Here is a 14,625-nt window from a genome sequence, read left to right on the forward strand (position 1 = left end):
AAATCAAACGAGCAAACTGGAATGGGAGGAAGCCATCGAGTTGGCCAACCAAGCGGAATCCCTGGGAAATGGACAAAGTGAGCCAGCAGGCGTGCTCCAATGACGTACTGACGGACACTAAAAGGAGAAGCGATTTTTACGGAACCTTGTGCTTCAAAAGCGTCTTTGCAGTATTCCTCTTTTACTCTACCATCCATCGAAGTGCAGTTAATTATTCAGGTAAGACATTGTTTGATAACGGAAAGTTAAACATAAACCTTCAATAGCTCAAACTGAGAAATGTCTCATTCAAGAGTCCCTTTATGACAACCCAGAAAAGTGCCTCCTAGAAAGTTTTTTATGAGGTGGATTGTGCTTGCTCGCGTTTTAGGCTTAATGCATTGTAAAGTCTCAGTTGTTTCTGTTAACCTTTTATTTCCACGGGAAAAAAAGCCAGTTTCCGCCTGGCATGATATCCCCTCAAACATTTTGTTATATCTCGAAGTTGATACAGTAGAAACCTGGTTTATGGCTTAAATTAAAGGTAAACAACGAAATTATTTTCCTCTTATCTCCTGGTTACATTGATTTAAGAAATCAATTAAGGCTGGTCAATACTGGGAAAGAAAAAACCTGGTTTCTTTCCCAGGAAAGAGTGTTGCTCTAACATGCCAATGGACCACTTCTCTCTGGACAGAACTTCCAAATCCACCTTCCCAGTGATGCTATAGGAGATGCATCTTTCCAATGAGACATGTAAGCGTTGTCCTAACTACCTGCTCATTAAGGATTCTGTGGTACTGTTTGGAAAAAATTCTCGCTTCACTACTTAGCTGCTGTGCAGGTGAGCTGTGGGTCCAGAATGACTGCCACACATCACCCAGGTAGGGGTATAAGGAGATGGGCCCCCTCCTTTATGTAAAATGCCTTGGGATCCTTTGGGACAAAACGCCTTCTATAATAATTAATAACACATTTCCTGATTTTTCTCATCATTGGAAACCCATCTTTGCAGCGGTCTTTGCAGTGAGAAAACCCTTGTTTCATCAAATTCACAGGGACTTGAAAGAGATTTTTCAAACAGGCACGCTAGAGCACTATTTTGAGTTTATTGCGTGTTTCTTTTTTTAGTCTGTATACATTTTAAAAATTGACTATAAACTTTTATTAACGTAGATGAGGACGGTAGTCAGCATTGTGCACATCAAAAGATTTAGACACAACAGATTTTTCAATAAAATGTTAAGTTTATTACTTATTTATTTATTTAAAGAAGCAGTATAAATGTTGGTCTTTTCCAATACTATTTAAATGTGTTTTTTTGAAAAAGTGCAACATTCTCCTAACCGTTCACACACGTAAAAAAATACAATGATAAACACAGAGAACTTTATGGAAGGACCCAGCACAGTCCAAATCCAGTACTCTTGGTTTAAAAATAAGGTAGAGACAGTAATTTTAGTTATCCTTATAGGTACAACATACATAGCTGTCAGATATGGGCTATCACCATGGAGAGAACTATGCCAGGGAGTGTGTCTGTGAAGAGTCTTTCATACAGCAAGTTATTTAGTAATATTTGTTGCTGTTTTGCAGGAGACACACTCAGCAAATTAAGAAAAAAACACAACATAATTTTCAAGCAATAGGAATTATTTTATTTAAACTGGCACATTCACCCATTTCAGCTCCATAATCGTGGGTTGGTGGGAAAGGAGAACTAATCACCGAAAATGGCTCCCCGAAATCACGACAAATAAAAAACTTTAAGCGTAATATAAGAACAGTTCTCCACAGTAACTGAAAAAAATTGCACAAGCAAAGAAAAAAAAAACTACCGATCTTACTTTATAATTTACACAATTTTGGAAGATTTTTTTATGTCAAGTTCGAAATGGTGAAAACTTCTATCAGGAAGAAATAGACCAGTACATTATAACAACTCAGTTTCTTTATGATCCATCATGAAAAATATGTTGAAATTGAAATGCAAGTGTAAACTATTAAATGATTATGATAAGACAAACATCCAAAGTTGAATGACTTAAGCACCTAGTATTCCCCTTTCTGGGGTTGACAAGATCATAAAATTAATAGCTCTAAAGTTGTACTTCAGACACACACAATGTAGAGGTCAAAACCGTGTTTTGGTAGTCCTAATTTACCTTTTGTTTCAGCGACTTGGTTGTTACATTCTTAAATGAAGCCAGAAGAATTGGTTTTCAAAGATAGATTCACTGAAGCAGGGCCAAAGTGTTTTTAAAAACATTTGTATTTCAGGATTTCAGCTTAATAACTGGTACGTATTTCCCCTTTGTTTTCCAATGTTAGCTTATCAACATCTAAGAATCAGAGCAGGAAGCTCATCATATTTTAACTATATGCAAAGTAAGCAGATAAAAAATACAAAGATGCACAACCAAGGGACTCTAACCCGCTAGTCAAAATTCTACTGTGCTGTTATTTCATTTCTTAAATGGCACAGTGACTCTAATAGATAACCAGATAACAGCGTGCCAGGGGCAAAATCCAAAAATACTCAAAGTATATCGGTCCTCAATTAGCCCCTGCAGAGTCCCATGCTCTCATAAAACAGCCACGTTTATGTTCACCTACCATATTTTTCCAAAATATTAGGATACAGTACTTATACGTGCTCTTTAGAACGTGTGCTGATCAGATAGCACTATCTGCTATTGGGTAGCAGGGTAGACAGGCTGTAATTCATTGAACAGCCTGTACTGTAAGTATTCTTTTCCTTTTTCAATAGAAAATAAAACAGCAGCAGCTGATACAGCAAAAGGAAAAAAAAATCAATGTACTTTTTACTACAAAGCAGTAACCTGATCATTTGCAATGCACAATGAAATGTTGTATTTTAAGTTTGCAAGTAAGTTGGGCTCAGTTACATGTACATCACAAAAAGGTAACTTTGTTAGTGCTTTGATACACTGTGCTTCAATATTGGGATTGTTTACACTTAGGCAGCATACAAATTGGTTCCAGTTGTGCCTAAAATGCTTTAGATATACTATAAGCTTTTAAGGGGTATGGTAGGCAATTAAAAATATTTAACAATACACAGTTGTATGTCAATTATAGAATGCACTACACTGCTAGTAATCTTATAATGTAATAAATTGCTTGTATACTAAAATAATCTTGTATTATCGGCATACAATTGGCTTCTGCTTCAGTTTTTTTCTTCAAGTCAATCATTCTTCTGGCTTTGCAGAAATTTAATATTTTTTAAACAAAGAAGTCACAGAAACTTTGAGGTGTGTACATGAAAAGGGGTTGTTTTTTGTATAAAAATGTACATTCTAGATCATGCAGTAGCACCATAATTTCTTGAGGTCACTTCATTCTCAAGAGTCTTTTATTTTCTCTTTTTCCCACAGTATTTGCCTGCTGGACACCCAGCAGCCCCTAGGAGACAAAGGATAAAGATAATTTTAGTACACTATAAAAGGCTTACTACATACTGTATGTCTGAGAAGACTGCATGAAGACTGTGCTCTCTGAGTCTTGAGTGCCTGCTGAATTTATATGTAGGCAATTAAAGCAATTATCACCCTTTCTTACTGTTTCCTACTGTAACAAGCAGTATTGGGGGACTACGGTGGTTTCCGAAGTTAATTTCATCATGTTCAGATTTAGCTATTTCAACCCAGGAGTGTCATTTACTGTAGGCCAACACTGTTGTCCATTAGGCTGCTAGAATTTATCTATTTAGAATTTATTTGTACTGTTCCCAAGCAAAGCTCAATAAAACATCTGTAAAATGCCATGGAATATTTTATGTTGCAGACGAAAGATTGGCCTTGTCTCCCCACCTTCATATGGTAATGTGCTTTTTTCAGTCAAGGTCTAAACACATCATTTCTTAGCAGCCAGCATGCAAAGGCTGTGCAAAGAAATGTTTATTAAACTATGATAAGACAGTGAGAAGAAAGACAAGCAGGACTATCTGGGGGGGGGGGAAGAATTCTTCATGTGAGCCAAGCGGTGCCTGATTGAAGCCTCAAGAGGTCAGCTCTCTTGAGAGATGTCTCTAGACTGATAAGCTTATTCTTTTCTTTCCCTCCACTCAGTATTGGTGGGTGATGGCTATGGAAAGGTCAGTAAAATGGGGCTATTGAGGTGTGAAACTATCCATTTCATACTAGAATTCTGGCTTTTTCTAATGTATCCCTCATGTTTTAGATTTTTTCCATGTTGGCTGCACTTCAACCACAGCTTGGCTTTGACGGTGGTGGGCCATCACCTTGTGTTTTTGAATACTTGCATTTGTGTGGCACAGAGAGGGAACTGTGGGTAGTACTAAAATCACAGATCTTGGAAGGGTAGCATGAATATCTGTTCTTTCACTGCTTTGTTAACCCAATGTTCATTGGTTACCCAATGCTTGATGAAGCTTAATTATGAGACCCTGTGAGAGATATTAGTTTTCGCTAATTAAATAAGGCCTTTCTCCTAGAAAATAATATCTATAGAGTGGTTAGCATTGCTACTTCACAGCACAGGGGCTCTGGGTTCAGTTCCTGAAGAGCTGTCTATATAGAGTTTGTATGTATGTGTTCCCTGTGTTCATGTCTTTGGAACTGTGTTTTCTCTTACAGTCCAAATACATACAGCACTGGCAGGTTCATTGGCCTTCGTGTGAGTTTGTGTGTGTGTGTTTGTCCGTGTTTGTGTGTGCCCTGAGATGGACTGGTATCACATGGTCTATTCCGCCTTGCATCTGTGCTTGCTGGATTAGACTCCAGCATCCCCTGCAACCCTGTACTGGATAAAGCAGTTAGAAAGTGGTTGGACAAATGTGTGTGAAGATGCTTTTTGATGTGGTAGAGCAACCCAAACATTTATTTGGTTACAAAGTCATTGTTATAGAGATTCCCTACCTGTGTATCCGCCAAGCCTTCCTAACAATCCCCCGTACTGTTTGGGAGGTTTACCTGAAATACACCAATAGAAAAGTGAACACAAATATGAGCATTTGCAAATGTTGAGACAGTTAACAGGAAACTTCCTTTTGTAATCCTTTCAGTAACATTAATGGAATGTACTTGGTCTGTCATTAAATAAGTAACCTTGCCAGAACTTGGAACAATGTGCCTTTTATAGCTGCATTGTGTGTGTCTACAGTGTGAAGAAACTTCACGGACCTTTACCTATCTGGAATACCGTAAGGATTTCCATGACGAAATTATCACAATGGGCTGTGAAGTTTTTTTAATGGATAGACAAAGCTGGTAATCTCTGCCGACACCTGGATCTGTGAAATGTCACTTCTTGTCAAAGCTGAGTTCGGAACACAGATTTCAGTTTTCTGCTTGGGGCATATTTGGAATTTTGCTTTCAGCTCTTAAAGTGTGACCCGGGGTTTGAAATTGGTATCAGCCTTGCATATTTCTGAGATTCTGAGACTTGTGGTTCAGAGGGCGGTCATCCTCACGATAACAATGTGGTACAACAATACAGCTGCCCAAGAGAGGAAACAGCTGGAAAGAGCCGTACGCAGCCATTCCAGAATCACTGGACGCAACCTTCCCTCTGTTGGCTCTATGTACAACAGTCGCATCAAACAGAAAGCTGGGAAGGTGTCCACAGACCCTCTCACCTTTTTTAAATTTCTCTCTTTGGGGAGGAGGTGTCCAAGCATCAAATGTAGTACTGCTCGTACATTTTAATATGCATATCTTGGATGTTGGATTGACTTGATAATATGTCCTGTGTATGTGTAAGTGTAATATGAACTTTGTTGTTTTTGATAAATTTTTTTTATCTGGGCTGCACTGGAGCAATCTCCAATCAACTCCGTTGACATGGTAATAAGGATAAAGAATGGGGCTTCAGAAATGCCTTTGTTCAGGTGTGTTTCCTGAAATGTAACCAATAGAATCTCTGCAGAAGGAAGACCCACTTCCTTCGGTAGTGTCATTCCCACCTGTATCTGTCCAGCATCAATGAAGCTAGAGCTGTTTAATCAGAAATAATGGCAAACACATGGAGGAGGGCTGTGTGATGGTCTGTGAGCTGCATTTTTGGAAACGGTACCCTTGAAGTTGGGTATTTTTTACACTCTGGACTGATAAGGTAAATAAGAAAATGAAATAACCGAGCAGATCAGTTGACTCATTACTTAGCACTAGAGATTTAGACCTCAGCTGGAACGAAAACCATCAGACACAGTGTTCCTCCTGGACCAGGGTTAAAAAAACCACTGCCTGATACCAGTGAGATTTCTAAATTCTCTTGGGAAAGTAAAAGGGAAAAAGATCAGTTACTAAATATAGGTTTGGCTGAACTCACCTAACTGAGCACCGATGGGAACTTGCCCATATCCTGCGGACAAAAGGAATAAGTCTGGTTAATTCTCAGAAATGTAGAAAAACACCTGAAAGGGACATTTGGACCACAAAAATGGAGAACTTTAGAAAATAGCACCTCATAAAATGTACAGCAATGAGAGTTAAATGATTGTTGAATATGTTAAAGAAAATATGATGAATTCCTGTACAGTATATCCAGTTCAGCTGCTGTGGATGGAACTTGCTGAACTATTTCCCTTTTGCTAGTTATGCACATTTATACATACAGTAAAATCCAACTTAAGTATCTGTCAATGTCTTTCTTTTTCATGGTTAGCGATTGGTGAGGGAAACAGCACAATCGTAACAAGCTGTCCATCCCTACATTTGAGCTTAAAATGCACTCTAAGAATGAAAGACATTTTTGCCATTGTTTAAAACAACTAAATATTTATGTAACTATAGAGTGAAATGAAAAAGTATGCACATTAGATTTTCAGTTATATCAGTTCTTAAACAATCAGATGTGGGAAAGACTATTGTTTTATAAAACTGGTATGTAATGTTCTAGTAATTATTTAATGATCAGGTGAAAAGGTTTCCCATTCTAAACCCTTGGGACTACAATTTAAGGTAAAAAATAATTTGTTTTTAAACTTATTTCTGCTTATAAAACCTGGATTAATAATTAGTGGATAACAGTAGAAACTAGCTGAATGTAGTAATGACTATTTCTTGCAGGATGCAGATGTTTTGCTTTTCTGTTATCATCTTGTGACTTATGCAACCAGTTAGTTGATAGTAATAGAAATGGGCTCTAAAAATAGTCTGCCGAAACACTGTGAAACAGAGCCACAAACAGCCAGCGGAATGGCACATGAGCTTACCCTGGGAAACATTCTCTGCCTGGGCCCTAAAACCCACAAGGGTTGTTTAAGATTAAAACACGTGAGGCAAAATGCTGTTGAAAATCAGGAAAACAACTGGGAAGGAAGACAAAGTCTCTGGCTTTAGGCTGAAAAGTAGTTGTGTAAAAAATTAGAGGAAAGAGGTGCCCTAATCTTAAACAGTATTTTTGTCCATAAAGAAACACAATTACTTTGAAAATCATTACCCCCATGTCATGGGCTGAAAGTTGTTTGATATTCCCTAAGAACAGATATTCTGGAGGGTCCTTATGGGGTAATTGCACTGGCAAAGCAGGACGAAACCAAGTAGCTTTACTGCTCGTCCTGACACAAAAACCCTGCCTGAAATCGAAATGGAAAACTGACGGACAGGAACAAAGACCTGGTGGTGTGAGTTTGACAAAGATTTGGTTCATCTGTGACAATAACCGTGACTCTGAAACAAAAACAGTTCCTCCACTAAATCCTGGAATCTCGCTGTTCCTCCCGGTTCCCATGACAACCATGTTCCTTGGTGCGCTGCCTTCCTCAGAGGCAGCCATCCACTTAATGAAGTGGCGCAGTTGCCAAACGGGGCATCGTTTCAACTGCAGAGTGGGGAATTTAGCTACGCGCCAATGCGAAAGTCAGCGTACAGTATGTCATCGCGCAGGGTGAGGGCAACCTCTCGAAGGCTTTTGTTTCGTTTTTCGGGCCGCGCAGTACCACCTCAATGCCTTTCAATAAATTCCCCCTCCATCTCAGAACTGTTGTTTTTGTAACCTGACAGGAGGAAAACAGTCCTTCGACGGAGCAAACACTGGAACGATTTGAAGATCTTGTCTTCCAGAAACAACTTGAGACCCTGACTTGCTTACACCCTTTCGATTTCATACATTTATACTGTCTTACGCCAATATCGGAAGATTTAATGCATTGAGAAAGAACCAAACAAGATTTACAAGCCAAAAAAAGAGATGAGCACTTTTTAAGAATCTCAAAGCAGTGTGTGTAGTATACTGTACAGTATAAGAAAAATGGGGTGCTGACCACTTGAAAACCCCATCACCTCAATTACTTTACTGCTACTGTGATTAGGGACATGTTATGGTTAATTGCATGCTAAAAAGAAAAAGAGACCAGCTGAAACATGTTTTTGTTCTTTTGTTCTACTTTACAGCATGGAATTAACCTCTATTTATCCCTTTACACTCTGCACTCTCATGCAGACTCATTTTCGCTGCTGCTGTGATTATGTTTATTATAAGATCTGTGTGCATTCTATGTGAAAGCACTCAAACAGAGCACACGGTTTCAATCCAATTACTCACCAGCCTACACTGTCTCCTTAAAACAATGACTGTCAGACATATACAGAGGCCGTTTTTGTTAAGGTTTTCGGTTATTAGTTGTTCAAATCATTGTGTTAGATTTAGGTGATTGTGAATTAATGACGCCCCTGTTTAAAAAAAAATCTTTGATATTTTCACTCAATTTCTAGGAACAAATGTGATTTATATTACTGAAAAGGATTATGATGACATGGATCACAAAATGACGTGGATCAGAGTGCAGTGTGTTGTTGTAATCTGGAAGGCTGGTTATGAAGGCCTGGGGAAAGCATGGAATAGCTGAAGATAAAAGTCCAACGAAACACCTGCTTCAAAAACACTACAGTGTGTCCAGGCCTGGTTATGTCCACTGCACAGACGGCAATAAGTCCTGATGTCAAATACGTTAGTCTGAGATATTTCCTCTCACTATAAACGATGACTGGCAAGCTCAATAGGAAACCTATAGCCAAAAGATCTTTTAGATAAATTAGAATAGCAGCAAAGTGAATTGAACTGATGCTATCATTACACTATCCTGTTCCAATGTAGTCAGTAATATAGACAATTTTGCTTGCATTGAATCAACGTTGATTTTGCCAGTGCTGCAATTTCAGGAATAAAGTCTGTATCTCAGCAGTTTGTGTCCCTCTGAAGCTTTCTGCACTTCTCAATTGAGATCATCCCCATTATTGTGTTCTGCAGGTGAGAAGTTGGCCTTTCAGCTTCCCCAACCTGCTTCAATGCCGTGTTTCCCTCTCCATCACAGCTGGTTAAGAAGGAGGAATTGACCAAGGCAATGTGAGAGCCAACAGCATACAGTACCTGTCTGAGTGCATTTCTGCTTTGCTCCTGCTCCTAATCCAAAACATGAGTGTAAAAGATTTTAAGCCATTGTTAATAAGCCACCCGATTTGGCCATCAAACAATGATTGTGGATGAGTAAGAACGCCACAGTTAGCCCCTAAACAGTCCTGATTAAACAGTCAGACCCCCAAAAATTGCCATCTAACAAACACACTTTCCCACAGCAGAACTGATGATCTTTATTAGTGACAGGGTGTCACCAATAGAGAACCTTCTACCTTAATACATACCATTGTTTAAACAAATGTATAATCCAAAATGATCTATTAGAAAGTAATTTTATTCTCGCAATGCTCAGTGTCAGCTTTTTATTAGCTTAAAAAAGATAATGCATTTTGGTTCTGTGATAAAGAACCCACACGCAAGACTACAGACTTCGGCAGGTTGTTATACTCGGGCTGTCTCCTGAATGATGAATGATTAAATTGTATATGCATGTACCACTCTTGACTCACAATGCCACAGCCTTTCCTCTAGGAAAGATGCTCTTTTTGCCAGTGTCACTGAGGTCTGGAATAAATTCATGGAGACTGCAGAGACGTGAGCCTGGAAAACAGGCTGTAGGTCTCAGACACCCTGATCATCTTTCAGCTGGAGAAGTGAACACAATAATGAGCCTGGACCTGCCTCAGCAGCACATCTGGGTATGGAGTCCTAAAGTCCTAAAGCTTTCTGAGGCACCGTTTACTATTTGGTCCAATCTGAGCCTTGGTTTCTGTTTGACAAAGACCTTGGATTCTCAGTTCTTACCTGGGAAAGCTTGCTGGAAGCCACCATAACCTGCATGGAAAGAAAAGGCTCATTAGTTTCAAGCTACAGTAATCTAGAATAACTGTTTGGCACTGTTGATAAATGAGAGGATGGGTTAACATACTGTATATACAATACACTATACAACTGCATACAGTGTCTTGGGACCCTTTTACATACATCCAGGTACAGGCCAGGCTCACACTTGCTGAGCTGCAGTGGGTTATTATTACTCACTATCCAGACCATTGTTTTAATCATAATTGCAACTCACTGCAAAGACAGCCTGTACTAACCCACTGCAAGAAAACAGCTCTCTTTGTTTTTGTTGCTCCTTAAATATACACATGCAACATCCTACTGAATATAATTATAATGCAAAATCCTACTGAACACCTGCTGTGAAAAAGCCTTGGGCATCTTTTAATTAGTTAACTCGGTCTCAACAGTGCCAGATTCCAAACTGGCTTGACATACTGTAGCAACTTATACAGTACAGTAGGTGGAATAAAAGTGCACAAATTATTTTCTATGTCCAGTGTTAGCTCTAATGTATTGGAATCTTCCCGTGACCTGCTTCATCCCAGGCAAAATCAGCATCTAAGATCATTAAAGGTTAACAGATTACTAAAGGAAGGCCCACGAGTAAGTCAAAATGTAAATCTTTTGTATCAATGTATTGAGGTACAGGTTATTTTTTTAGTTTTTGATTTTTTTTAGTTGAGATGCAGCATAAGTAACAGATGTAGATATACTGTACAAAGATTCTGTATATATAAAAATAATAATATTAATTATATAAAGTAAGAGGCTTAAATATCTGTATATATATTAATACATATATTTATTTAGTATTTGTTAAGGAGAATTAAGAGTACAACCCTTAAGGTCTGAGACCTTACACTATACAAACACAGTGGTTTCTTAAGTAAACTGGATGTTAACAGTAGCACAATTTAGGGATGACATGGTTGGTTATGGCAAACAATCTGAAAAACTCACCTGGCCCAAATCCTCCACCCAAAGCACCATAGCCTGAAAAGAAGAAAAAAGAAATCTGAATGCAGAAGTCGGATCAAATAACAGACAGAAAAGCACAGTGAAATTTAAAGACGTTTCACTGTTTTTTTAGTTACATCACATCTGTGAGATCTTCCAAGAAAAGGGATTCTAATATTTCCAGTCTCACAGTGGGATTTGCTTTAGTGCACAGTTGAAACATTTCCTTTCTGTGTGAAACTCAGTCCTGGAATCCCCCTGAAGGACTAGTACAGTACAGCTTATGTGCTTGATGTTGGTAGTGGATCTACAGTACAAATTCTTCTTTGAACACTGATCAGTTTCTTCTGTGAGTGTCTCTTCTTTCTGATTCTTTTAGGTTTTCTCATACTGACTAGAAAAGGCTTAGAAACACTCTGCCTGTCACGTGTGCCGAGCAAAAAGGTAGGGAAACAGACCCTTGCGGAGTCAGAGAGAGAGAAAACAACTGAATTCCTAAGGCGGACATAATCCAAATCGTCAGTCTAGAGCGAGGTCGGAGATCAGGAGCAAAGGGTCAGAAATCCAGAGGGTCACAAGAAAAACGAGAGGTTGGACTAAGTCGCAAACTGGATACACAGGTCTGGCTGAGGAAACCACAAAACTGAGCGAGGACAAGTTGCAGAGTGGGAGTTTTAATAGACAAGGTGAGTGAAGTTAATTAGTGAGTGATCAGGGTGCTCATGGGAATGCAACGGTGTCTGTGTGCCTGTGTACGGTTTGTGACACTGCCTGCCTGAAACATTTAGGGCACGAGTCCTCAATCCCTGGAGTGCTGGAGGACCAGTGTCTGCAGGTCTTCTAGGTTTTTCCACCTGAAGATCTTGTAGAAACTGTTCTAATTAAGCCAATAACGAGCTGATTCAGCTTGTTACAAACCCAGCTGGGACTGAAACCCTGAAGACACACCAGTCCTCCAGGACCGGGATTGGGAATCCCTGCACTAGAGACTTACTAATGAAAAGAATTAATGAATGTCAAAAGATTTTCTCTTTCTAAATATATAAAAAACTCCCATTATCTGTTGTCTAAAAGACCCCCCCCTTTCTCTTGCTAAAGCAAATATTAACCATACCCGGTTTTGGCGGTTTAGCTCCCAGTCCTACACCAGTTGGATACCTCAGACCTGAAAAGCAAAATAAATCTCAATAACAGAGGAAAGGTTTCAAACAAGGAGAGGCCAGTTAGGTTGCCAGTTGGTGATTGATCGGAAGCCTGCTTGCAGCTGTTTCGTGAAAGAAGCCAGGGTATCAGTTTGAACAACATAAGCTGGTAGCTTGTTCCAGACTCCCACAACCCTTTGTGTAAATAGGTGCATCCTGTTCTCAGACTTGAATGGCTTCCCCTTTAGTGCAAACAAAGCCTAGAATTCAGAACAACTTGCAAAGTAAAGTAAACAATGAATGAATGGCTAAAATTATCCTACATACTAAGTACTCTAAATACATTTTTTGTCTCTATAGAAACACTATTCTTTGAGTGACAGGGCCTATTTATGCTGTAGTTTTTGTGAATAACATATCGTGATCCTTGTGCATCCTCTCTCTGTACAGTATGCGCTTTATAATAAACAATAATGAGTGAGGAGCTCCCACTGCTCTGTACACTAAAAGGACACATCAGTGTCTGTTTTTTTTTCTTTTTGTCCCTGCTGGGCGGAAGTTCTTCATTCCAGCTGGCACAGGGTGGATCACTTTCCTGGCAGAGTTTCTGTCAGCTACATGAAAATAAGCTCTGTCCCCCACCAGGAAACTATAATTGATAGCTCTTCCTGGAGAGACTGGTAACTTTCTGCCTGTGGGGATTAGATCCTTTTGCTAACAGATACTGTACCACACAGGAAAACAAAGCTCTGGGAGGACTTTCTAAATAAACTTGACAAAGGGCTCAGTAACTATAAACTAGAGCAGCACTATTTTTAAAGCACGGACATTTTAATTTGCTGGGCAATGCACATTCTAGTACTGATTAGAATTCTCATTAGAATTCAGTGGATCTGCCACTAGGCTCTCCTTGTCCTTGTGCACTACTGTATGTTAGTTCAGACAAAGAAAATAACATTTCTTGCTACAGTACTTGTATTCTTCCTGATGGGGTTTTGGTGGCATATCAGGATCTATTTCTGAAACCTGTCATTCTTTCTCCTCCAGGAACTTGTTTTCAAATCAGATTACAATTCAAAGTAAACAACAAGAACAACTTGTATTTATAGATCAGGTCTTCTCTCACTCCAGTGTTTCAGAGTGAAAGAGACGCCCAGCTGTAGTACCTTGCTGTTGACATACAGTAAGTCTTTTCGTTCATGAGGTGACTAAAAGACAGCAGCCCTTCTGCATGAGCACCTGAAGTGTCTGACCAGAAGAAGGACAGACAGCGCGACTGAAACTGGTTCAGAGGATCAGTGAGACATTGGCCAATGTTGACAAACAATGCTTCTTTCACCATGCTTCTTTCTGGCTCTGAAGTAGCCAAACCCTGGCCAGGTAGGACAGCGCAGGTCAGGACTATGCTAAGCCACAGAGCAAGAGAAGCTGTCCTCAGCAGTGCATGTCAACAACATACAGTACATTGTAAAATATAATGGTCAGATGTGGTAAGACATGAGGAAAGAGGAAGCATTTTTTACACACACACAGCTTGGGTATTTAACCCAGATATTTCTTACTTAGCAAGCATTTGTGTTTTGTACAAAAAATTGCTAAACTGAAAGCCAGACTCATACAGTACCTCCTCCTGGGAGCAGTCCGGCTCCGGCTCCGACTCCGGCTCCAACTCCGGCTCCGATTCCAGCTCCGATTCCAGCTCCGATTCCAGCTCTCCCAACACCTGTATTAGAACAGAGCCCACTGAGTCACAGCCTCTCACTGCTACTAACACCTGTGCTACAGTCTCACTGTGCTGCAGCTGTACTATTACTGCATATCAGCTGAGCAGATCATGAAGCAACCTAATCTACTACTGCAAGCAGCCTCTTTCAAAGCATGAATAAAAATAATACTTCTTCTGTGCTCTTTTAGTCTTCTATCTCATTTTTGCACCAGCTAGCTTCTCTTGGTTGTTTATTTTGGGTTCAGTCAATTGCAGATAATGATATTCTGTTTTCTTGCACTGTACCAAAAAGTTCCCATTTGGTCTGGGTGATTTCTTTTGCCGTTTCAAACTGTTGTTAAACCAGTTTCATACCTGGGGCTTTCAGTGGTTTGGCACCTGGCTGCACCCCTCCATAGTAAGGACCTGCTGTAGAAGCAAATTTCAAAAATCAGTTTAATTAACTAAATTAAATCTAGATCTACTAAATCAAAAGCAAAGTAGATCTAATGTACAGTATTTTCATGTAAAAGCATTGCTATTCTGTGGTATGCAAATGTATTAGAACATTAAGCTATCGATGTTTTGTGTGCAAAAGTTAAAATAGCAATATGTGCAAATCCAGGAAAATAGTCATTTTTCACGTCTATG

At 39.4% G+C, this 14,625-nt stretch overlaps 1 protein-coding gene and 1 long non-coding RNA gene across 18 annotated transcripts in view; one reads left to right on the plus strand and one right to left on the minus strand.

The window, feature by feature from the left end:
• Window positions 1–57: 57 nt before the first annotated feature.
• LOC148643500 (uncharacterized) lies at window positions 58–9,818 on the plus strand. Its single transcript, XR_015929076.1, has 2 exons — window positions 58–219; window positions 7,971–9,818. It is a non-coding gene; the product is annotated as an uncharacterized LOC148643500 (long non-coding RNA).
• Window positions 1,207–14,625, minus strand: part of LOC148643501 (uncharacterized) — a 68,058-nt gene continuing 54,639 nt past the window's right edge. For 15 of the 17 annotated variants that reach the window (XM_088616218.1, XM_088616217.1, XM_088616212.1 and 12 more), the window contains 8 exons: window positions 14,350–14,403; window positions 13,894–13,992; window positions 12,242–12,292; window positions 11,131–11,163; window positions 10,129–10,158; window positions 6,295–6,327; window positions 4,884–4,937; window positions 1,207–3,408 (listed from right to left, as the gene is read on the minus strand). In XM_088616218.1, coding sequence (XP_088472344.1) covers window positions 3,359–3,408; window positions 4,884–4,937; window positions 6,295–6,327; window positions 10,129–10,158; window positions 11,131–11,163; window positions 12,242–12,292; window positions 13,894–13,992; window positions 14,350–14,403 — 404 coding nt within the window. In that variant the 3' untranslated portion in view covers window positions 1,207–3,358. The remainder of the gene's footprint in view (window positions 3,409–4,883; window positions 4,938–6,294; window positions 6,328–10,128; window positions 10,159–11,130; window positions 11,164–12,241; window positions 12,293–13,893; window positions 13,993–14,349; window positions 14,404–14,625) is intronic. The other 2 variants (XM_088616203.1, XM_088616210.1) reach the window with 2 other exon arrangements.

Source organism: Lepisosteus platostomus, chromosome 22 (assembly GCF_059453375.1).
Source record: "Lepisosteus platostomus isolate fLepPlt1 chromosome 22, fLepPlt1.hap1, whole genome shotgun sequence".
NCBI classification, from domain to species: Eukaryota; Metazoa; Chordata; class Actinopteri; order Semionotiformes; family Lepisosteidae; genus Lepisosteus; species Lepisosteus platostomus.